The 26,170-nt window shown below is 36.2% G+C and overlaps 1 protein-coding gene across 5 annotated transcripts in view; it reads left to right on the top strand.

Moving 5' to 3' along the window:
* Positions 1-26,170, top strand: part of CDK8 (cyclin dependent kinase 8) — a 73,156-nt gene that overhangs the window by 24,184 nt on the left and 22,802 nt on the right. For 3 of the 5 annotated variants that reach the window (XM_070380498.1, XM_005902190.3, XM_005902189.3), the window contains exons 2-4: positions 384-459; positions 9,512-9,622; positions 13,291-13,431. In XM_070380498.1, the coding sequence (XP_070236599.1) occupies positions 384-459; positions 9,512-9,622; positions 13,291-13,431 (328 nt within the window). Of the gene's footprint in view, positions 1-383; positions 460-9,511; positions 9,623-13,290; positions 13,432-22,509; positions 22,632-26,170 lie in introns of those variants that run through there. The other 2 variants (XM_070380500.1, XM_070380499.1) reach the window with 2 other exon arrangements.

The raw sequence follows: 26,170 nt of genomic DNA, 5'->3' as shown, positions 1-26,170 counted from the left end.
AATATCTGAGTGGGTTTTAAGAAAGCAAGTTTTACTTTATATGCATTGTGTACATGTACACACATGTACACACACATAGGGAAGCGTACACATATTAAAGCAGAAAGAACCTTACTTGGTGGAAGTCAGGAGCTTCATTTTGGAATCTTTCTCCTGTGCAAATAAGCATAGAGCCTTGAACAGGTCTTTTTATTCCTTTGACTATAACTTCCCTCATCAAATAATGTGATTGTGCTGGATTATCTAAAAAGTTTTTCCTATGTGAAATTATGTGATTATATATGAAGGGTGTCAAAGTGTATGTGATTCCTATTTCTTTATATATATTAAAATGAATGTACATTTAGATTTATTTATATATTAAAATCACTTTGTTTTCACAGGAAAGATGATAAAGACTATGCTTTAAAACAAATAGAAGGAACCGGGATCTCTATGTCGGCATGTAGAGAAATAGCAGTAAGTGAAGCTCTTTTTTATCATCATTATCAACTGACTTATGCGTATCAATTATATAAGTCTATGAATTGTATTTGTCATAAACACATTAATTGAAAGTTGAGAAGTATTTTTCATATCAACTATTTATAGAAAAGTGTAAAGATGGTATGTAGTTCTAGCAAAAATTGCTATATAAATTAATTGATTTGGGATTAAGTCTCAGTTGTTTATATAAATAGATATATTTTCCAAAAAAAGTCACTAAATAGATAAGGATCCAGTTATTCTTATTTCATTGTGTGTAATAAAAGTATTTATTATAAGTTAATTCATATAAAATTCATGTTTCTATTTTAATAAGATGAAATTATTGCCATTACTTATGAACTTAAAATGAGATTATTTGATTTTCATTGTTTCTGTCTATTCTTTTGCATATGTAAAATTATGTACCCCCTTTTTTGGAAGTATATCATTGCCACATGGTAATTAAAATCTCATTTTGATTCCAAAGGAAAATATTCATGTTAATGCATTACCAAATAATTATTCATACATTTAAAGTGAGCTTTTACTTCAGTTTTTACCATTGGGAAACTATGGGTCCAGACTTATCTTTTCAGTCTCTAGTCAGAGTATTCTAAAATATGTATTATAATAGTCTTCACTTGTATTGCTTTCAGCCCTCTTTCTACAGATATAGGCTGTTATGGCCTGGAGGTATTAATTTAAATAATTTTACTCATTTAACAGCTTCCATACCATTGGGTTTTCAACTAATAGTCAATTATTTTGTATCATGTTGACAGCAACTAGACCAAGTTAAAGTATAGAAACTTAGAAAAGTCAAGAACCCTGGCCTTAAGTGTTTACACACTGATGAGAAAGGAGACTCATAACTCTTACAGGAACAATGTAACAGGCACTGTGATAGAAGTGACTGGGAAAAGGGTATATATACATAACTAGAGAATCGAGGAGGGTTTCAGATTTTGGAGGCCATGTAAGTATTATCCCCACAAGGGAAGAATAGGAGTGAGATGGAGGGCGTTCTTAACCAAAGGTATGCTGTAATGAAAACTGTATTTCATTTCATTGATAAAATTCTCATACTCTTGAATCTTGAGGTAAGATATCTGTTCATTAACTGTCAGTTCTGCAACTTCTACTATTCTCTGTGTTCCAGTCAGTTGTAAAGAATTAAAATCCATTGCAATATGGTGAGTGATGCTGGACATCAGGATAGTGATGACCTTCGGAGGGGCAGAGAGGGAGCAGAAGGACAGACAAGGGAGCTTTCAGGATCTAGTGATGTTCTGTTTCTTGGTTTTGCCCTGGGTCTGGTCATGTGGGTTTCACGTGTGAAAACTCACTGAGCTGTGCACTTACCATTCATGTGCTTTCCTCTGTCTTTATTATTCATCAACAAAAAGTTTTTAAATCAACACTCCATTCATTTCAGAAACATTCTTAGCTTTTTATCTGTGTTGATAATTGTAAATGCAGTTAAGCACAGTAAGGAATACTCCTTATTTTTATTGTACTTGATAGTGGTTCTTCTACCTAAGGTGAGCAGAAATTTTTAATTTTGATAATGTCTTATTTGCTAGTTTTTTCCTTTTATGACTTGTTTTCTGTGTCTGGCTGAAGACATCTTCGTCTGTTTGCTGATTGTGAAGATATTTCCCTTTGTTTTCTTCTAAAGCCTTGCAGTTTTAGCTTTTATTGTAAGTCTGTGATCTGTTCGCTTCATTTCTATTTGTAGTCTGATGTAATGCTTGAATGTCTCCTCCCCTCTCTCCATGCGAATGTACAATTGTAGCATCATTTTTGGAAAAGACTCTTTCCCATTGAATTCCTTTGACATATTTGTAAAAAATGAAATGACTGTAAGTGTTGGACTATTTCTGGGCTCTATTCTGTTCCATTGATCTCTTTGTCTCTCCATGGCTGATTCCAGATCACTCTGCATCACACACATCAAGACTTGAAGTGAGGTGGTATAATGCCACCAGCTTTATTCTTTTGATTCAGGATTGTTTGGGCTATTTTAGGTTCTCTGAATTAGCATGTACATTGTTGAACTGGTTAGTCATTTTTATTTCTAAAAAATGCCTGCTGAGATTATGATTTACATCAGTTCAGGGAGAACTGATATCTTAATAATACTTAAACTTCCAAGCCATGAATCTTAAGAAGGTATATTTTCCATTTTTAAGGTTTTTAAAAAATTTCTGTCAACAACGTTTTATAGTTTTTTAGTGTGGAGGCTTTACATAGTTGTTAAATTCATTCCTAAGGATTTTATGTTTTCTGTACTATGTATGTATTATTTTAAAATATTTTCTACTTCTTTGCTTCTGTACTTAGGATTGATTTTTTTAATGTTATAAGTTTTTTTAAATCAAATTTATTTAGATTTACCTGATTTACCCACTTACTTATGTATATCTTTTCTGAGTATTTCCTTCGTCCTAATTTTTTTTCTTTTCGGTTGTGCTGGGTCTTCGTCGCTGCGTGGACTTTTCTCTAGTTGCGGTGTATGGGCTTCTTACTCGGTGGCTTCCGTTGTTGCGGAGCACGGGCTCTAGGGCACACAGGCTTCAGCAGTTGCATCACATGGGCTCAGGAGTTGTGTCTCTCGGGTTCTAGAGCACAGGCTCTGTAGTTGTGGTGCACGAGTTTAATTGCTCTGCGGCATGTGGGATCTTCCCAGGCCAGGGATCAAACCCATACCTCCTGCATTGGCAGGCGGGTTCTTTACCACTGAATCAGGCCAGGGATCAAACCCATACCTCCTGCATTGGCAGGCGGGTTCTTTACCACTGAATCACAATGAAAGCCCTAAAATGCTATATATTATATAAATTATATTTCTAAATTCACTGGTAGGTTTGGTGATATCTTGGAATTTCCTACATAAATAATTATGTCATCTGTAAATGGGAATAGTTTTACTTCTTTCTGTCTGTATGCTTTTATTTTTCTCCTTTCCTATTGCATTGGCTAGAACCTCTCAGAAGATGTTGGATGGTGGTAAGAGCCAGCATCTTACTGCTTGTTCCCAGTCTTGGGGGAAAGTGTTTTCAGTGTTTCACCATCAAGTTAAATGCTAGCTATAGGCTTTTTACAGATACCATCAGCCAAGCTTTAGGAAGTTCCCTTTTTTTTTTTGTAAATGGTAATGAATTTTGTCAAATGCTTTTTTCACATGTCCTGAAATGACTGTATAGTTCTTCTGTATAGTTCTGTATACAGAATGATTGTATAGTTTTTCCTCTTACTGTTATATTGGCTGACTGCATTGATTACTTTCCTAATATTTATCCAATTTTACAGTTTTGAAATAATCCCTGCTTGATTATATATATCACTTGATTTGATTTACCAGTGTGCTGTTAAGGAGTGTTAGGTCTTCTGAAGAATGTTAGTCTATGATTATCATTCTTGTACTGCCTTTGTCTTCAGTATTGAAGTTGTGCTGTCCTCACAGAGCAAGTCAGGCAGCCTTTCTTCATCCTCTGTATTCTGATAGTTTCCGTGCAGTTGGCAGTTATTTTTCCTCAGATGCTTGACAGAATTCACAAACCATATATTTTCACATTTAGCATTTTGTGTTTAAGTTGTATTTTTTATGTAATTTTTCATTTTGTTTAAGTTATTGAATTTACTGGCACAAGGTTAAGAATATTGTCTTACTGTCTTTCATAAATGTAGCTTCTATAGTGGTGTCCCTGTTTCATTGTGGACTTGGTAATTTGTGTTCTCTGTGTCATTGATTTTTGCTCTTAAACTTTATTATCTCTTCTACTTATTTTTGGCCTGCTTTTCTTATCTTCTTAAGGTGGACCATTAGGTCATTGATATTTTAAAAAACTATTGTTTTCTAATAAGGCAATGAAGACTATAAGTTTGCCCCTAAGCTATGTTTTTCTTCATTTTTTTCTTGAGAAATTTTGTCACATTGTATTATTATCATCACATAGTACAATTTCCATTTTCTTTGTGAGTTTTTTCTTTTATTCATGGGTTATTTAGAAATATATGGTTTAATTTTTAAATATGTGAGGCTTTCCAGATAGTTTATTGTTGATTACTAGTTTTTTCCCCCACAACTGGTCTCCTTGTTCCTCTCATAGCTCACTGCCTCACAGGGTTGCAGAGAGTGGTTAAGACCCTACCCAGATTACCCAGGCTCTTATCTTGGCTTTGGACTTCCCTCATAGCTCAGTTGGTAAAGAATCCGCCTGCAGTGCAGGAGACCTGGGTTCGATCCCTGGGTTGGGAAGATCCCCTGAAGAAGGGAATGGCTACCCACTCCAGTATTCTGGCCTGGAGAATTCCATGGACTGTATAGTCCACGGGGTTGCAGAGTCGGACATGACTGAGAGACTTTCACTTCACTTGTTACCCTGGCTTTACCACTTACCTGGCTTGTAGGACCCAAAGCAGGTTCAGGTTACCTGATTTCCCTGTTTTAGTTTCCTCTTTGTAAAATGAGAGCAGTGGTGTCTCATAGGGTTTCTGTGCATGAGGAGCGTTGGTCACTTCTTAGGGCACGGTGAGCTCTGGGTACCTGTTGGCTCCTCAGTAGATGCCAGTCATCACTGTGGCAGCCACAGTGTGCAGATGGCCTGCCCACTTGAATTTATCTGCTGCCAGAGGACTTCTGTGGAAGGTCTCAGCACATTTTATATCCCAGAACCTTGTGTAGCACCTACCACAGGGCCTGGTGTGTGGCAGGTGTTGGGTAAATGAGCCCTGCTAAATGTAGTGCAGCTCCCTGGAAGTGCGTGAGTGTAAATATTTACTTAGAGGCAGCTCCTCACAGAGACTGAGCTCCAGCCAGCTCCAATCCCTCAGTGACCCAGCTCCCAGCAGAGCGTGTTGTACGTACTCAGTAGTGATAGCTATTTACTGTACTAGTTTGCCCAGGCTGCCACAACAGAATGCTACAGACTGGGGGACTTCAACAACCCAGAACCTTGTTTTCTTAGTGGTGGAGGGTGCCTGCACAGTTGGTTTCCTGTGAGACCTCTCCTTGGTTTGCAAACGGCCACCCTCTTGTGGCCTCTTCATGAAGTCATCTTTCTCTGCGTTCTAATCTCCTTTTCTTATAAGGTCATCATTCTGATTCGATTAGGGCCCATCCTACTGACCTCATTTTACTTTTATTGCCTCTTTCAGGGTCTTATCTCCAAATAGAATCATTCTGAGGGCCCCGGGATTAGGGTTTCAACACAAGAATTTGCAAACACAAACTCAGTTAAGTCCGTAACACTTTTATTACTACTATAATAATCATACTTACTCACTAGTAAAATCATTGCCCTCAAAGACTTAATATTTGACCAATTAGATGGATTTTCTTAAAAATAGAAGTGAATTGATTTTTTTGATGAAAGCATTGATGTTAGTCCACAGTTCAGAAGCCAGAGGGTGTGTTGACGATGCCTTTAGCTGATACATTTTGTTTATTCATGAATTCAGTTATTCATATATTCACCAGGTGTTTAATGAATACCTTTCAAGTACCAGGCAGTGTGCTTGAAACTAGCAGTTCCGTGATAATCAAAACACAGTACCTGCCACTGTCCAGTTCACAGCCTAGTATATATTTAAAATATCTGTGTCTCTGGATGAAGAATTACTGCCTCTGGGGGCTTGGTCTTAGGAGGTGTTGGTATTAGACCACAGAGTGTTGGATTTGTATTTTAGAAATTAATTAACTTTGAAAGCATTTAAATCCTGATTCTAACCACTACTTATGAATGTGACCTTGAGCAAATTATTTAATCTCCTTACACCACCATTTCCTCTTTGTAAAACAGAAGCAGTATAAATATTTCATAGGGTAATTCATGATGGAGTGAGATAGTGCATGTCACATACTTGGTCCCATTCTTGGCACCTGGGAAGAGCTCAGTAAAATGGTTGCTGCTGTTTTCTTTTTAGTACAGTAACTAAAAAGGTGAGATTCAGGCGACACCTGAGAATAACCTACTTATATGTAGGTTTCTAATAATTTGAGAGAGCTTTTGCCAAAGCTTTGGAGTTTGTTTGTTATAATTTCCACCCTGATGGTTTCCAGAGAGGATTTGAAATCGCTGCCCAGCTGAGAAGTGTGTTCCAGTTGTGAGGTAATGGAGAAAACACTGACCCAGAACTGAGATGAACTTAGCGCTAGGTCCCCTCCTCCAGTCAGCCGACTGGTCCCTAGTGACCCCAGAGTCCCGGCTTTCCTGCATCAGATTCTTGGCCTTGTTTGTTAATTAGCAAATAGTTCTAGATATTGGGCTTAAGTTTCAGAGAATTTGTATTTAATCTCTAGAGTTTCGTAAGTTTGAAGTTTTGTTCTAAAAGTAGAAATATATAACTTGAATTTAATCTTGTTCCTAAATAGAATAATCATTTTCCAAAGAATAATTGTTCATATAAATGACTTCATATATAGTCCATTCGTAGTCTTTGTTTTGTGAATTCATTTCAGAGCCCCTAATACATTATTAACATTACATTTACTTGACACCTGTTTTGGTGACAGTATTCTTATAAAAGATATTGAAGTCCTAAGTTCTAAGACCTTGACTTTCTCACAGATCTGTCATGTCTTTGGAACACATTTGCAGGGCACGGTGTAAATCATTTCTAACTGATAAAGACAGAATATCAGGCTTCATGAGAAGTTTTTTCTTATTGTTGCTGTTTTATTTGTTTTTGCTTGGTGGAGGGGGAATGCTGATGGATTATTAGGGCCACTTGGGTTGCTAAACGGAGATAAAATAAGGAGATACAAGGTTTTAAATAGAAGAATGTCCTTCTAGGAGATGACAAGGGTTAATAAGCCCTTGAAAGTGTGTTCTACTTGGTTGTTTCTGTTTGTACAAGCTCTTTATTATTTTATGAAACATTTATAAAATTTTAATCAACTTTACTTTGTAATGTAAATACCTAGGAAAATAGGTACTGTATCTCACAGAATTACAGATCTTAATTCTCATCTGGTATTCAGTGGTGATGAATGTTGTTTTGTTGTGTTTTCTTATGTTGCTGTTACAGTTGTCCCTTTGTATCCATGGATTCAACCAACTGCAAGTAGGAAATATTTGGGGGAAGAAATTTCCAGAAAGTTCCAAAAAGCAAAATTTGAATCTACCATGCTCCAGCAACTATTTGTGTAGTATTTACATTGTATTAGATATTTTAAGTAATCTAAAGATGATTTTAAGTATGTGGGAGGATGTGCATAGGTTATATGCAGATATTGTACCATTCTACATAAGGAACTTGAGCACTGGGGGATTTGGGTACCCACGTGGGGTGGGATATTGGGGAGTCCTGGAATCAGACCCCCTCTGATATTGAGGGACAACTATAGGTAGTTTTTCAAAGAATTACAAACTACAGATTTAAGTGTATTGTTGTGTGATGTCAAAACATAGACAACTAGTGGAATGGAAGAAAATATTTGTAAATCATATACTGCTAAAGGATTAATGTCTACACTATATAAGGAAATACAACTCAATAACAACATCAAAAAACCCAGTTCAAAAATAGGCAGTGGACTTGAATAGACATTACGATAAAGACTTGAATAGACATTTCTCCAAGGAAGATATACCAATAAGCACATGAAAAGATACTTAACACCATGAGTCATTCGGGAGTGCAAATCAAAGCCACAGCAGATACCACATCATACCTATTAGGACGTGGCTATTATAAAAAAAATTGTAGAAGGTAAATAAACGTTGATGAGGGTGTGGAGAAATTGGAACTCTCAACACATTGCTGATGGGAATGTAAACGGTGAAACTACTGTGAAAACCAGTTTGGTGGTTCCTGGAAAAGTTAAACATAGAGTCATCATATGATCTCGCCGTTCCCCTCCTAGGTATTTACTCAAAGAACTGAAAGGAGGAATTTGAGTACTCATACACCAGCGTTCATAGCAGCATTATTCACAGTAGCCAAAATGTGGAAATAACCAGTGACTGTTAGCTGATGAATGAATAAGCAAAATGTGTATATATGGAATGGAACGTACCCAGCCATAAAAAGCAGTGAAATTTTGATATATGTTACACCGTGGATAAACCTTAAAGACTAAGTTATGCTTAGTGAAATAAGCCAGACACAAAAGGACAAATAATGATTCTACTTATGTGAGGCACCTAGAATAGGCAAATTCATAGAGACAGAAAGTAGAATAAAGGTTACCAGGGGCTCACAGGGAGAGAAAAGGGGGGAGTTATCGCTTAACAGGTACAGAATTTCTGTTTAGGATGATAAAATGGTTCTAAAATGGATGTTTCGGGATGGCTGCATAGCATTGTGAGTGTGCTTATGCTACTGAATTGAACCCTTAAAAATGGTTAAAATGGTAATTTCTTAAAAATTTACTTATTAAAAAATGTTTACAACATAATATTTTAACATTATATTTATTTTTAATTGAAGGATAATTGCTTTACACTATTACGTTGGTTTCTGCCATACATCAACATGAATCAACCATAGGTATCCATATGTTCCCTCCCTCTTGAACCCAACTCCTACCCCATCCCACCCCGCTAGGTTATCAGGGAGCACCAGGTTGAATTCCCTGTGTTATATAGCAGCTTCTCATTAGCTATCTATTTTACATATGGTAACGTATATATTTCAGTCCTGCTGTTTCAATTCTCCTACCCTCTCCTGCCCCCAGTGTGTCTATAAATCTGTTCTCTATGTCTGAGTCTCTATTCATGCCCTGCAGATAGGTTCATCAGTAGCATAAAATGGTAATTTTTACATTGTATATATTTTACCATAATAAAAACATTAAAGAAGGAAGCCGACTGAACAATAACAAAACTGACAGATTTACACAATTATATCTTTTCGGTATCTTTTGCCCACAGATTTGTATTCATTTGTATGGGCATCTCAAAATTGTATGGGTATTTATTAGATTTTTAGGATTGAGTACCATTAGGTTTGTATTGCCTTTGAGTTACAAACAGTGTGGGGTTTTTCATGTTACTTTTATGACAAAGATTTTTAATGACTCCCCTTTGTTTTGCAGCTACTTCGAGAACTTAAGCACCCAAATGTCATCTCTCTTCAAAAGGTGTTTCTGTCTCACGCAGACAGGAAAGTGTGGCTTCTGTTTGACTATGCTGAACATGACCTCTGGGTAAGGTGCACCGTGGTGGATGTGGGGCAGTGGTTTCAGTCGGGGATCAACAGGACTAACTGGAGACAATTTGGGGAGCTCATCGTAGTAATAGAGTTATTATTTTAAGATAAAAGGGATCTCAGAATGTTTTTGAGAAAGTATGAAGGCTAGAGTATTGCTTTGTATTTTTACTTTTGTTCTTATCAGTTTGACATGCTGCAGAGAACAAAAGAATCTGAAGAGTATAAACAGCTCTTTAATATTGTTTTCCTAGCTGTGGATTTTGACAACATAAAAAAAAGTAACAGTAATAACTGTTTTGTTGTAAAGTTTAAAAGCGGCGTATTTCCTTTTATTCTGTAGTGAAGGGAATCTAAGATGAGAAGGTGATAATACCTTGTGTAGGGACCTGAGTATGTTGTGTTTACTGGGAGAACTAGATTGAGGTTTGGGCTTCCCTGGTGGTTCAGCTGGTAAAGAATCTGCCTGCAATGCAGGAGATGTGGGTTTGATCCCTGGATTGGGAAGATCCCCTGGAGAAGGGGAAGGCTACCCACTCCAGTATTCTGGCCTGGAAAATTTCATGGACGGACTAGATAGATAGATAGATAGATAGATAGATAGATAGATATAGTCCTTGTGGTCTCAAAGAGTCGCACACAATTGAGCAACTTAGATTCACTCACTTGGATTGAGATTTAGTGGGCCTATTTGTCAAATGACAGAGGGCAAATCTCTTAATGATTCTGAAGGGGTAGCTTCCCCATCTGTAAAATATAATACTTTTACTGCTTTTTTTTTTTACAAGTAAATAATGTCCAGTATTGTGTCGTTAATTAATTAACAACTACTTCACTATTGTGAAATATATTTTTATGCTATTTAATACATAATAAGTTCTTTAAATATTTTGCTATGTTTTGCATCCTGTCTATACTTACTGAATTAGCATGGCTGTGCATTTATTGAGCTAAATAAAAAGAGAAAACATATGCAAGGGATTACTGTATCCTGGCTCAATTTCAGAATCTTCAAAATATATCTTTTCATTCAGCTGTAGTTCATAAATGGAAGTACAAAATTTTGAAATAAAGCTAGCACAAATCTCAGTAAAACTGTGTAAAAGGAAATTTACCTTCTGAAAATAATGAAAGTTTCAAACTCTTCTGCTAATTTCCAGATGAATCCTCATTTCCGTCATTTTAACTTTAACAGACTCCAGAAATTGAAACTTATTTTGGTTTCATATGCTTTCAGATTTATTTTTTAAAAAAAGTTTTTTCGTATTGTTTGTAGATTGCTATTTTACATGACTAAATGTGATTTGATTCAATTTATTTTTATATAAGTTACCTGGAAAGAACTATTTTCAAACAAAATAGACAGATGAAATTTTCCCTCTTTTATGAGACTATTGCCCAAGGTTCGTGATAGTTTTTGTTGGCTTCTATTATTGTAAAAGAAATCTAATCAAATCAAATTCGGATTCTGTTAATAAAAGTTCATTAAATTGGAGTGGCCAGTATTGAACACTTATCATATTTAAGTGTAATATAAAATCAAATTATATAATCCAAATTTATGAGAAAATTTCTAGGCTAGTTGATAAGCATGGTATGTAATAAGACATACTTGAGCATAGGAGATAGTATTGTATTCAACATGTTTTCTAGCAAAACTGGAATGTAATATTTAATTTTATGTGTAGGTATAATAATTATACTTTAATAAATTAAGCTGCATGTAATGTGTGTATATGGAGAAGGAAATGGCAACCCACTCCAGTATTGTTGCCTAGGGAATGCCAGGGTCAGAGGAGCCTGGTGGGCTGCCATCTATGGGGTCGCACAGAGTTGGACACGAATGAAGCGACTTAGCAGCACAGCAGAATGTGTGTATAGAGTCACTACTGGCTTTATCAACTCATGTAAGCCAAATAAGCATTTCTAGTGCTCATTTTAATAAAAACCAAATGATGATTCAGTTTACTAAAACTACTTTTTATCCATTTTATTTTCTTATTTTAATTGGAATATTGAATTAGCTGGGGTAAGGCAGCAAAGGCAAAAAGAATAAAAAGTCATTTTAAAAAATTACTTAGGTGTTGGTGAAATCTTATGGTATGCATATTGCATATTTGTTATATAACCCAGGAATAAAAGTGAAGGTAAGAATTTCTCCACTGTAGTTTTTGTAGCTATAAAATATTGGTAAAGAAGTAATTTGTAATACCTTAATGAAAATACTGCCTAAAGAAATGTATATGGCATCAACTTATTATCTTACCTCCCCTGCATGTTTGTTCCTTTCATTCTTACTCTGGCAGGTTTTAATGTTCTTTTTTTAATGTATCTTAATTTTTTTTTTTAAGCTCTGAGAGCTGCTGGTTCTTCTTAAGGTGATGTGACTTGGATAGTTCTTTGAATAGGTGACAAAACAGTCTAGATTATTAGGACTTACTATAGCTCTGTTTTGTTTGCCTGTTCTTAAGTACTTCAAAAAAATGACTGAGAAGAAAATTAAAATAATATCATGCTTCTACTAAAGGATAGATTAATCATACTAAATTGATTAATCATACTACATACTACTAAAGGCACTAACTGATACTCTTTACCTTCCCAAATATAGGCCTTTGCTCTGTATTTTTTCTTTGGAAAATAAAACTCCTTCACTCATTAGTCATTTGTTATTTCTTACCCATTTTCTACTTCTGTATCTTAAGAAAAGGGAAATGAAAAGGTTAAGTTATACTATTAAATAATAGTTATACTATTAAAATAATCACTCCTGTTTTAATTATTTTTACTAAGTTCAAGAATACACCTAATATGCAGTCAGATACTGGCCAGGAGTCTGCTCTAGTGTCTGTTAGATTCGGGCCTATGTCCAGTGGTATGCACAGCAGAGTTGGCTGCAGCTGATTTCTAGATTTTCTTGCAGTTTGAGTGCTTTCATTACAATGAAGACATCTGTCGAGAGTTTGAAACATTGGATCTTGTTTCTGTTGAGGTACATTTATTTGTAAAATGATTTTTCTGTTTATAAAGTGGCATTATGTTTACTGGATGTCCACTAACATTATACCTAGAAAGCTTTGCTAGATGTTTCAAGGCCATTTTTTCTCCCCTCGTCTGAAGCATTCATATTTCTAAATATTATATATGACCAGAGATATGTACTGGTCATTTACATATTATTCCTTTGTGCTTCTGTGTACTTAATTGAAATATTTTTCCATTTGCTTTCTTTATAACCCAGTTGTGGTAAATAGTTAGCACACCTATGCTATGTCAACCAGCCAAAACTCTCTTTTTTTCTTTCTTTCATTTAATACACATTTTATTCACTGCCGAATAACAGATATTTGTTTCTTGAAAATTTTCACTAAACAGGTCAAGTAACTCTGAAAGTAATTTTTAATTATACTTTAAAAATAAAATCACATTACTTTCTACTTCTTTGTTGTAATTTATTTTCTGAGGCCCTATCCCATGCTCAGGAAATGACTTTTTAGCTGTAGTTATTTAAGGTTATTTATGCTATCCAGCAGAATGTGAAATGATATTTTCAGTATCTTTGGAAATCCCTGAGTATTTCTTTTTCAGTTAGGAAAATATTATTTATCAAACTATCTTTCCTTCTTTTCTTTTTTAAGCTTCTGGTGATATTTTTCTTTCTTTCAGCATATAATCAAGTTTCACAGAGCTTCTAAAGCAAACAAGAAGCCAGTTCAGTTACCTCGGGGGATGGTGAAGTCACTATTGTATCAGATTCTGGATGGGATCCACTACCTGCATGCTAACTGGGTGTTGCACAGGGATTTGGTAAGTTGAAACGTAGTTAGGTGTAAGCTAGAAAGATGCACTTGTGAGTTGGGTGATATATCTAGATGTTAGTGCTGTACAGGCCTGTAGACCTTACAGGGGAAGCAGGAATGCTACGGTCTCAAAACTAGCCCAGCCTTGTGCTTCTGTGTGATGTCCCCTGCTTCGGGACATACATGAGCTGGTGCTTAAGAGGTGAAAGAGGCCACACTGGTTTTGGTAAGCTTTTAAGTCTGTAAATAAAGCATTGGCTTGCTTTACATTGATTATTAGATGCCAGACAAACTCTGGAAGTTGGTGTATTTATGAATACCTTGAAAATACAACCTTTGGAGCCTACTGCATATGAAGTTGAATATTAGAAGAGAAGTGTTCAAGTGCTTGTTTTTTGAACCCCACTATATTAGTAGCAGTCTCTCAGCCAATAGCCTTTATTAATCATGATTGGATACATTATTAAGAAGCCTTGCCATGTTAAGGTACACTAAATTCTTAAGAATTCAGAAACTTCAGAAATTGACTTTATTTTTATTTTACATCGCAGAATAGTGTATTCCCTTAAAAAAAAAGTATAGCATTAAATTGTTGATTAAATTGTGCTTGTTCATGAAAGCTTTATATATTTAAATCATTTAAATTTCAGATTCCTGTTTACCCCTTTGATATTGCATAATTACATTGTGTTTTTGTTCTTTTCTTTGTAAATGTAGTGACTCTAGTGAGGTTTGTAGCAATGCCTTCATTTCAAGCAGTTATAGACACAGTGCTGGAAGCTGTGGCGTGGTCTCTGATCACATGTGTACTTAGGAGAAGTCTCCATCCGGATAAGGTGGAGCCACTCTGCCCTCACATGTGTGCTCTTTGCCGGGTGCTCTGTGTTTAATACATTCGTCTCTGCCTTCAGTCAGGTGTTGTAGTTTCTGGTTCTTTCATCTGTCTTCAGTAAATCTCCTTGAAATACATTTAGTGGCAGTTATTTTATCTCCAGTTCTCAAGCCTAGAAAAAGCATTTACAGTAGGACCAGTAACACATCAGAAGTTTGGTTGAAATAACTTTTTATCTTATGCAAACTTTATTTTTAATAGAAGTAGGATATTTATAAGCAGTGAATTTACAGAACATAAATATGAAAAATCCTTTGTCTCTTTATGAAAATGAAAATAAATTTCAACTTTTAGAAGAGTCAGCTTAGGGGAAAACTGTTACTACTTTTGAGCTCCTGACATTTTTCATGATTTTAAAAGAATAGAATCTGGTTAAAGGGCATTTTTCTCCCTTAGAGTTAATTATGCTAAGATAATGTTGATTTTTTAATTTAAATATTTCTCATCACTAAAATATGTATGTTCATTAGATGAACACAAACTGATTTTAAACCAGTATTTAATTTTTATATTAATATGTAATATACCTCCTCTGTTCATGGAATTCTCCATGCAAGAATCTAATGTATAATGTACCTTCTCTGTTCATGGGATTCTCCAGGCAAGAACACTGGAGGAGTGGGTTGCCATTCCCTTCTCCAGGGTATCTTTGCAATCCAGCGATCAAACCTGGGTCTCCTGCATTGGCAGGTGGATTCTTTACCATCTGAGCCACCAGGGAAGCCCCATAATATACCTGAACTGCTTACATTAGTGTTAACTACACTATGAAATAATGAAAGTAATGAAAATAGTTTTGAAGTCTGATTTCTTTTGGGAGAGTTCTTTCTATTGACACAGCCTGAACAGTTGTCTTTGGCATAGAGACAGTGCCAAGCAGGTCATTTCAGAAGTGTGTGTTTGTGGTGCCCCCGGAGACAGGGCGTGGAGCAGTGTGCCCAGGTGCAGGTGACAAAGGAACACGCTGTGTGCAGCTGATTTAAAAGTAATAATGAAACAAACTAAAAGTAGCCACACTTCATTATTACCAGATACTCGCAATTCTGAACAGTATCAGGGGTAAAATATTCCTGTTCACTGAAGCAGATCCCTCCTGGTGCTGTACCCCCTCTTGCTAGGCCACTGCCATCTGTTTAGAAGTGTGTTCATCCACAATCTTTTCTAAACTGTAATCAATTATTTGTCTGCTGCTGCCTCCTTTGACTTTCCGTCTGAAGCATGGTTTCCTGTAATGTCTATGCTTGGCTTCTTAGTGCTCTTTCCAAACGCCTGACCCTTCTGTGCATCACAGGCCCACTGACCATTCTCTCAGTGAAGTGATAACCTCCTCCCCTAGGCTGGATCTTACTGGTTCAGGTCCCTGCCTCTTGAATTATTCTTCAGTTCTTGAAGGAAAGATTCATAATCATAGTTTTTATTAAAATTGTGCCTACCTTCCTGCCAACTGAAAATCAAATTTTGGAGTTTGATAGTGTATAATTTTTCAACTACAGCTACATAAGATATTCATATATGTAGTATTAAAAGTATTTACTCTGAAGAATATTCTTTAGAAGCTGTATGACATGACATTTTTTAAAAAATCTTTCCTCAAGCAGTTATTATTTGCAGTATAATTACTAGTTAATTATGTTATTTGCTCCTCTTCAGTCAGGTTTAGATGAAATGAGGTGATACCAACCTTAGCAGATCTACGTAGATTTCTAATGTTAAGAATTGGACAAGTTGGTTAAGGTGCTGACTTGCCACATGAAGCTTCATATCAAGGTAGAAAATTAACATAGACCCCCTAAAAACACCATTTGAAAATAGTCCAGAGTGTTACTGAAGCTTTTGCTTAATAAAATTGGCTTTATTGTTAATAGAAACACTAATTTGAGTTGATAGAGTTATGGAGTTCTTTGGTTGATATGTATAGTTAACTTTACCATTTAATAAATAAAAGTTAATTTTGTCACTACTGATCATTATGTAGTAGCAAATCAGTAACTGAGGTCTGTCATCCTCCACAGGAAATATACTTGATAATTCTGGAACTCTTGTTAGGCTGAATGTAGTAATAAGTACACCTGTGCAGATGTTCTAAGAAATGGGCTGGAAAGGAAAACTATGCAGTATTTGTGAGATAATTTATGAATTTAAAGTAAACTGGAGAGAGAAATAAAAACAGTAGTGTGTGTAAGGTAACTTTACTCTTTCTTTGGGACTGCGTCCTTCCCCTCTCTTCTCATATCCTCCTCTCCTTGGAAATGAAAGTTGTTTGACTAGCAGTCTGTAGTCCTGGTTCTGGCATTACCACCTGTATTAATCATTGTTCTCGGGTCTGTGTAGAGAGAACTGGGTCTGTGTGGAGAGAGTAAGGTTTCTCCTAAGCACTTCCGTCAGGCAGTTGTGGAGGCAGGGTCAGTCCAGAAGCTCCAGGTCAGGCTGGCAGGTTTGGCAAACCCAAGGCAAGAGGTGCACTTGAGTCCAGAGTCAGGCCACTGGCAGAACTCCTTTTTGTTTTGGGGTGAGGCCCACCCACACTATGGAGGGTGATCCCACTTAACTCAGAGTCCACAAATTTAAATGTTAATCTCATCTAAAAACACCTTGATAGAAAACATCCAGAATACTCTTTGACCAGATGTACAGGCACTATGGTCCAGCCAAGGTGACACCCAAAATAGCCATCCTATTTAAACGGGTCAACTGAGACACGTGCAACGTGGGAAGAGGTATTTCAGGGTTGTGTTGTCCATATTCTCCCCCGCCTCAGCCCCCCAGTTATCTGCTTACATAAAATAGGAGTGTTTTGTTGAGTTAAGGAATATTAAGTTTTTTGGTTTTTTTTTTTTTTTTGCCGTATGTATCATAAAGAGAAACTAAGTGTGAAATATTAGGAAAGCTTCAAGTAAAGATATGTTTTAATGACTCAAAATAAGAATAAGTTTGAAGTCCATTAGCCTAATTGATTGGTGGTTTTTTCCTGAGCCCAGTCTAGTAAAAAGCTTGAAGCACCAAAGTCATATTCGATCCTTTTTGTGTAGAAGCCAGGCTTGATCCAGCAGTGGTGACTGAATTCCCCTTTGAGATGCAGTCCTCTGGGATTGAGTTAGAGCACATGGGCAAGGGTGTGACCACCAGTGACTCCACTGTGACCTATTTGAGGATGTCCAGCCAGTTCACTGTCTAGGCTCTATCAGTGGAAATGATTATTTTTTTAATAAAACTTTCTAAATTTTGTCATTGTTTTCTTGTGCAATTGTGAAATTTCAAACTCAGTAATTTTTCTTTTCCTAGGGAAAATTCTGTGATAGATTAAGAATTTGAAAAACACTTCTCACCAGTATGCATGCTGCCAAATTGAAGATTAAAAATACCACTATGGTCTGGCTCCAGTCTCCTGTTTTTCTTTTATCTCATTCTTTATATTTATTTTCCAGTCAATCCAGAGGTTGTCCTGCCTGTCTAAATGCCTTCCTCCCTTCATCTCCAGCATTTGAAATTCTATTCATCCTTTAAAGCTCTGCTCCTGCTACCTCATCAGAAAAGCCCCTAGCACCCACCACGCCAGTCACACTAGCTGAGACTGAGAATGTTTACTTCTAAACCCTGTAGCATTATTTTGAAGTGCCCCTGGGGTGCTTACTAGTTGGGTAATTGTACTCCTCTATCTGATGGTAAGTTCCTGAGGGCAAAGACTGGGACTTCTTGTATCTTTGTAGACTTCCCAGTGCCTGTGGAATACACAGTAATATATACAGTATTGCTTACACGGGGTGAATGAACGAACTAGCCCGTCTGTAACAGAAGCAAAGTGGTCTCCAAGGTTATTCCCCATAGCTTATCTCCAGTGTTACCTGACACTTCTCCGTTTCTAGGGACGCACACAGACTCTGCTGCATTTCTTCCCTTCACTCCCTCTTATCTCTGCTATGATTTAGTGCAGTGAAACAGTGCAGAAAAAATTCTTTTCTATTCATACCACATTTTAAGTCCTTTCAGCAGCCTTCTTTCCACTGAAAAGAACTCAGCTCTTATCAGTTAGTTCAGAGACCATTCAGCTAATGACAGTGATCTGTCGATCTCATCCATCGCGCCCTTCCTCTCCCCCAGATTTTTGTTCCGCCCGGGGAGACCTATTTCTTGGCCCTTTGTCTGTCCTGATGTTCACTTTATGTCATTTATTTTTTCCAATTTTTCTCCTTTAATCTTAAGGGTGGAACGTTTTCATCATTGTTGATTTACATCCCTCACTTTTTTCTTTCCACAACATCTGGAAGTCCCTTCTGTGTGAATTATTCTTTTAATCGTTAATGGGGTGGGGGTGGGCATGCCTCTCTTCTGTACATTCCAACTGTTCTGAACTTGCATCGCCAATGTTTCACTTTAATCCTACATTTAGCAGACCAGGTCATTTCTAATCACCATGTCAGTGTTTTAATTTCTAGCTGATAGTTGTTCTTTTAAAATTTTCTAGTGAATGTATTGTTGGCTGAATTTTGTGCTTTTTGTTGAAAATATTCATTCAGCTATATCAGACTTAACATAGAAATGATTTATAGTCTAATCAAATGATTTACTTGTATTTAAGTAAATATTAAAGACTTGTGCTTTTGACTTGTTTCCTAAGGAATTTAATAGAGAGTAGAGAAGTAGTTATTATGACTTACCTGCTTGCCATTAACTTTCATTAAGTGTATATCAGTTATCATATGGTCATTAATGTGTTCCATTTTTTAAAAAATCTAGTATCCCCCCCAAATTTCATTTTAATTACCACTTTAATGATTTTATCATAGTGGTAATTAACTTGGAGCTCCCAGGCACATAGGCTGTATTTTCATCCTCTTGCACCAAATGGATAATGTAATATATACTATAACTTCTGTAATTTTTTTCCTTTTTTCCTTTAAGCTGAATTACAAGGCTGTATATGAAATTTGGAGTGTTTTGGAGTATTACAGCTATCTGAAGTTGGTCACTCCTGCCCTAAAACAATTCAGAATATTTTCTTTTGGCAGGGAGGGGGGTGGGTATAGCTCAATGACAGAGCATTCACTGCAAAATAGGTTCTTTGTTTTTTGCACAGTTTTTTGCCATAGTAAAATTTCCTAGAAAATAAATGTCTGCAGAGATTTCCTTTGGAAGTATCCCAGGGGTATGTCTTGTCATGTGTAAGTATGTGAGGTGAAATAGCCCAGTGGGCCATTGCATGAACATGTTTATAAAATGCTCGAGCTATTTCAGAGCTTTAATCTGGCTTATTAAAAAAAATATCTGATAGTGCTGCTGCCTTGAAGTTTATTTTGATTATATTGGATAACATGGAATCACTTGGTGGTGGGGGGAGTTTAACTGTGCTTGGTGAAGGATGAGTTGGTTTCCTAGCAACTGTGCAGTACGATCAAAATCTCGGAGTGAGCCATTGACTCAGATTCAGTATCATAGGGCCTACTTTATGAAGGCACCTAATTATTGATTATAACATGATGAATTATTGGGGTGTTTTTGATCTGATTCTTCTTATTTGAGTAAAAGATCGCCTGGTTTATTAGATTTGCTTACTAATACTAAAGTTTGTAAACAGTAATATAATTAGTTGGTTTGCTTGGGATTTTTAGATTAATTTTCTCATTGACTGCTAAGCTCTGTACAAGGAAGTGGAAAACTCAGAAGAAAAGAGATTAAATTACCTGATTCTGGTTACTTAGCTAATTATTTTCAAAGCTGGATCACTGAATTTAGGGATTTTCCCCTCTAGGTCAGTGATTTTTAAATTGCAGGTTATAAGCTGTGAGTTGGGAGATCACACAACACAACCAGCCTTTTTAAAATTTTAAATGGAATAGAGTAGAACAGAGCAAATATCAGAGTACATCATATGTCTTGAGGGAGGTTGTTGCTTCATGAAACTTTTGTTTCACTTCTGTGTGTGTGTGTGTGTGTGTGTGTAACTATGGCCATGAGTGATTTTCTTCCTGTGGGTTGTGTTCAAGAAGGTTTGAAAGCCGCTGGTCTTAGACTGTTGCCCAAAAGGTACTTGATGTGTTTAGGAAAAGAGAAGATCAAGTCTGTAGAAAATACTTTGTTCTAATTATAAATACTTCAATATTTTATGCAAATGTATTGACATTGATAATAAAATCATGTTGAATAGCAGTAGCCCTGTAGGGAATGTTTTTCTAACTAGGGTTTATTTATAGGTGGGAGAACTTCAGGCAAGTTTCACTTTCCTCCTTTAATACCTTCCTGAATTTTCTAATAGGTTGCAGTTAACATGTTATAATCATACAGAAGGAAACAGAAGAAAATACCTATTTAGTCTTTTATTAAAGTTCACCCATAATATTCAGTGTTGTTTAGTGTATTTGTTTTATGTCAGTAGGGGATGGTTGCTATTAAGGGAAAAAAAGCCATGCATACACTTTTTTGTTTGCCTAAAAGGAGAGGGCAGTACATTCTTTAGGGGATGGGGGAAGCAGAAAGGACCTTGACACTGTCCAAATGCTGAAAGAAGCAAAGAAACAAATTGATTGGCCAGCTGGGAAGAAAGGAGACTGTGTTCAAGGCCTCTGTTCTGACTGCTGTTGCTGCTCCTTCTCTGTGCTTAGCTTCCTAGAAATGAGTATTGGGAATATATTAAGCATGTTTCTTTAAAACAGAGCTTTTTAGAAGAAAAATGCTTTGTGATTGTCAGGATCAATCATTGCTTATTACTTGAGATTTGCTTCATTTACTGGGAATAAATGAAATCTCCAAGGATTTCCTCCAATTTTATTTGTCTAATTGTATAACTAGGAAAACATACAAAATTGTATCCATAAAATTTAGGCTTGAAGATGAAACATAGGTTTTATTGATAAGAATGAGTTAAGGCAAACTAAAATGAAGTTTGCATTACTTTTGGTTAACATAACGAATATTGTGTTTATTCTGTAGTATGTTGACTTAAATGACAATTGGACAGTTTTCTTTCTTGGAAGTATTTGATTGTAAACAGTCCCTTTAGTTTCTTAATATATGCCACATTTGTGTAATTTAGATATTGAGCACGTGCAATGAAGCGTGTTCTATTGTTTGTAAATGATGAAAAAGTGGCCCACTTTGTTTTACTAAATAGTGCAGCTCCAGACATTGTACCTGCTTATGTGGGCAGATTAGAAGTTGATTATAGAAACACTATGTTACTTAGTTTGCATGTGGCTTCTCATCTACTTTCAGATTCTCGATGAATCTTTTCAGACCCTTGATCAGCAAGACACTAGAATCTTTTTTAAGTCCCATTTCTCACCAGACAAGACAGATATTCTAAATAATTTAATTGAGCTTTTTAAAAAAATAGAGTGAAGATGATATTTTTGAGTAATCCTGAAAATTGGCTAGAAATAGAAGATTATCTGAGTTTTAAGTCACATATATCTTTTCTCTTTTTTTTTTTTAACATAAAATGGATCCAGACCCATATTTTTGTCTCTTTGATAGAGAGTGAAATATTAGGTTGTCTGGCTCATAATAAATGTTCAGTCAGTGCATTTTAGTTCCAGTCCATCATTAGGTTGCCCTAGGACTGTGAATAAGTACCTTAGGTGTGCGAACTTTATCCATTTCACTTACTGGTATATCTTTAGTACCCAGGATAGCACATATTAGCTGCATGATAAATATTTATTGATTGAATAACTGGATTCTTATCAGTGCTACCTTCAAAACACATTTCAGATTGAAGTACAGTTAAGACTCTCCTGTGACATTGATTTGAAGTAGCACAACTGGCCATTGGTCCCAGTCATCTGACCAGCATCTTTTCTCAAAGAATAGTCAACTGTAGTGCTTGTTTTCAGGGAGAAGATGCTGTGGGAAGAGTTAGCCAGGGAGGAAAGGGCAGATGAGCAGGGATGATGAAGTCCCCCTAGCTCAGTCTCCCAGCGTCTGCCCAGTGGACAGGTGCAAACCAACAGGAATAGTTCAGACCCCCTTGCTTTCAGGATGTGGGTTTGCACTTCCCAAGTGAACTTCCAGGTCTGCTCATTCATTTCACTCATTCCTCTTCATTGATTCTACAGTAGCCTGACCTCCCAGTGCACACAGTTGAGTTTTTTGCAGTCCATTTCCTGCCTCTTGACTTTGCTTCTTATCGTTTCTATCGCTGCTATTCTAATCCAGGGTACTTGGATTACTGAAAAAACAAGCACGTGATCGTCCCTCCTTGCAGTCTTACGTTTCTGTGGTCCAGTATCTACGTAGCAATCAGAATGACCTCTAGAAAGCAAAGCACACCATGTCATTCCCCTTCCTGCAGTTCCTCAACAGCCTTCTAACCTGTGAGACAGGTAACTCAGAATCTATCCTAAACACAAACCTAATAAATACAGTCGGTCAGTGTCACGTATAAACATTTTTGCTTATATCTTAGATAAAATATTAGCGAATAGGATCCAGAGGAACATTAAAAGATTACTATACTCCAAGTAAATGAAGTTTATTTCCAGAATGTGAAGATGATTCAGTATTTGGAAGCCTGTTGACATAATTCATATTAATAATGCTAGGAGAATAACGCTGTGGTTATCTCAGTAGTTGTAAATGTAAAACTTTTGCAAAATTCAATGTTTGACAAAATTTAATATTCATTTCTGATTGAAGTTCTTTATAAAAATAAGGAAGGAAGGAAACCTCTAAGTGTGTAAGCAAGTCAGCAGCTGTTATCCTTCTGACTTCTTTGTTACCACTGTTACCTGACAATGTCCTAGAGCTCTTCTGGTCTAAAAATAACCTAAGGAGCTATGGTAGGGGAGGCTGAATAAAGTAGGATCAATACAGTAGTGCTATGCATTTATTTATTTGTTCACTGTTAAGTGAATACAGAAATCAAAAGGGCTTTTCTAAGATATTTATATACATGTAATAATGTAGATTTAGAGAAATCTGGAATTATGTCCACCAAAATGTTTGTAATAACCTAACTCTGTGAGGTGAAGTTTCAGGTAAATTTTACTTTCATTGTACTTTTCTATATTTTAATCTCCTGCAGGAGTCTATATTTTTATTGCTTTAATTCTTAAGAGGCTATTACTAATAATAAACAGTTTTTTTGATCTGTAAAAGGCATAAGTGATTGACATCTAGATAAAAACAAATTAGGGGCATCTCCTAGGGTGATATAGAAAAATCATCTTGGCGGTATTATCCAATTATACATGGGTACCCTGCCCCCAGGAGTTTCTACTTAAATCATTTCAGTTATGAGTCACTGTTAACAGATTATAGTGTTAGCTATCATTATATTTTGGACTTTTAATATATCAAGCATTATATTGTATTATGTACATTAGCAAAATTTATCTTTGCAACACTAACTTGTCATTATTTTTATCCATATTTTATAAATGAGAAAATGGAGGTGAAGATCACGGAACTAATAGTTGATGGGATCCTTGGTTTTTTTTTTTTTTTTTTTTTAAGCCTATTAAGCATTTAATCATACTTCCTCATCTTCAGAAGTCTGTTATATTCCTCAAATATTTAGGGGAAGAAAAAAAGTTGAGAACTCTGGGTCTAGAGTCTGTGTCTGTTCAAATATAGAAAAAATTAGAGTGTCACATAAAATATATTTTATTTCAAGGGACTTCGCTGGTGGTCCAGAGATTAAGACCCTGCCTTCCAGCACAGGGGATGCAGGTTTGATCCCTGATCAGGGAATTAAGATTCCCACATGCCACGGGGTGTAGCCAAAAAAAGTATGTTTTATTTCCAAGTATTTAAACACATTTTATAACAGCAGGATGACTGAAATAATGAATATACACCAAAAAGCTTATGGTTTGTTCAATTTGGCAGTTGTATAGAAGGAATTAGAAATATATAATTATGTACCTTGATATACTTTAAATCAGATTGTGACAAATTTGTTTAAATAAAGAATAAGCAAAAACTATAGAATGAAGCAGTGTGATACAGTTGAATTGCTTAGCATTTAGGGACATATAAAAGAATGTATTTTAAAATATGCATTACCTAGGAATCCCTGGTGGTCCAGTTCTTAGAACTCTGCAATTCCACTGTCTAGGGCCCAGATTCAACGTCTGGTTGGGGAACTAAGATCCCGCAATGTGCACAGCACACCCTAGAAATAAAAAATATATATAAATAAACATTCAATAAAAATGTATGTCTAGAAAAATTCAGTGTGTAGTATAAGATAAAGATATACATAAGTATTCATAAAGGTACAGATTCTGCATTAATCTCTCAGAACACAAAACTAGAAGTAAAAGCAGAAATATTTTCTTAACAATTAGACATCATCAATTGAAAAGTGTAATTTGAAATACAGATCGGTGTGTATTATGGCACACAATGATTAACAACCAAACTGAGAGTTATCAAGTGTCCAGAAAGTGTGCCACCAGGCTGAGTTGGTTACAGTGTGTAAGTTTAGTTCCAAACAGGTCTTGGAGAGCAGCACTTGACAGTGGTTACTTGTGTATCGCTGTCTTCTGTTCATAGATCCATTAAAAATCAGCTTTTCTTACTGACTCAGAGTCTCCATTTTGCCTTGATAAAGTCAGTGAACACATGAAGACCCTGGCTTCATCCCTAGAATAAAAAGTTTTTGTAGTTAGCTTGACAGAGATGCCAGCGTTGTGCAGTTCTGTACCTGTATGAAATACCTCTAACTGATAATGGCAGTTTCCTGACTAGCCCAGGTCCTGTCTTTCTCAAGATGCAGTTCCCGGCAGCCCTTAGTTTTCTTCCCCAGTTGGGCCCTTAAATGAAACCAGTTTACCGCCTCTGCTGTTTGCCAGAGTCGTCAGTGTGATGTTTCCCAGTGTGACAGAGTCTGGAGAGCAGAAAGTCTCACCAGGAATGGTTATCTCTGTAACATAGACATCTAGGAAATGGCAGTGGAGAGTTTTTTGGAGCACAACATAAAACAGGACAAGCCATGAGACTGTAAAACAGGGGCACACTTTAATTTCCGGTTGGCCGAAAAGTTCGTCTTAAGTTTTTCCATAGCAAACTAATACAAAATTAGTTTTTTTTCTGGGAGAAAGAAAACAAGAGAAAGGCTTGTTTCAAGTCATAGTTTCAAATAATCAAAGAAGTAGACTTTTCTGTTTCATTGTTCAGCAGGCAATAAAGGTGTCCTGTAGTCACTTCTGTGAGTAAGATAACTATTCTTGTAGATGTTGTCATGATGCTATAATACTTTTAAGTCACATTGGACCTTTGCTGTATGTAGCAGCAGATAGTTTCATGGGGGGATGTGCCTCATCAAAATGTCACCAGCAGAGTTCTGTATGTTCCTTTAAGATGATTACGTTTGATTGCAGTTTACTAAAGTCATGATTGTTGCTCTGTTTTATCATCAGTGACATGGATGGTTTGGCTCTAGGGCTATCAGATTCTCCACTGATAGACAAAGATGAAAGGAATTAGCCTTTTGGAGGATATAGTATTGTCTCGGTGTGGCATTAAGTACTAAAACAAAAATCAAGTCTTTTGAAGTCTTCCTTAATACTGATTAAACAAAAGAGTATTCATGATCTCTGTGGTTTTTCTGCCATTTTCTCTTGAACTTTCCATTAGGTTACATTCTCAAAAGAAATGTAGTGTGGAATTTGTCTCCTAAATCCAACTGTCACTGTCTAGGGCCTGTGGAATGGTACCATGGGATATCCCATGGGGAGCAACTCACTGCTTATAAATAGTGTTAGTAAAACAGCACTGAACACCGTTCTCTTTTGTTTCTGACTATATAGCATGCCAAAGCTGAACTTAAAACCACTAATTTAAGTCTGCTTAGTGCCTCAGCCCTGAGTTCTACTTCAGATCGTGCAGTAGGCAGTAAGTTGTCTAATAGAAAAAG

The sequence above is a fragment of the Bos mutus genome, chromosome 12 (genome assembly GCF_027580195.1).
Source record: "Bos mutus isolate GX-2022 chromosome 12, NWIPB_WYAK_1.1, whole genome shotgun sequence".
NCBI lineage: Eukaryota > Metazoa > Chordata > Mammalia > Artiodactyla > Bovidae > Bos > Bos mutus.
Note: the sequence above shows the minus strand (reverse complement) of the source record. Positions and strands in the feature narration are given on the sequence as shown.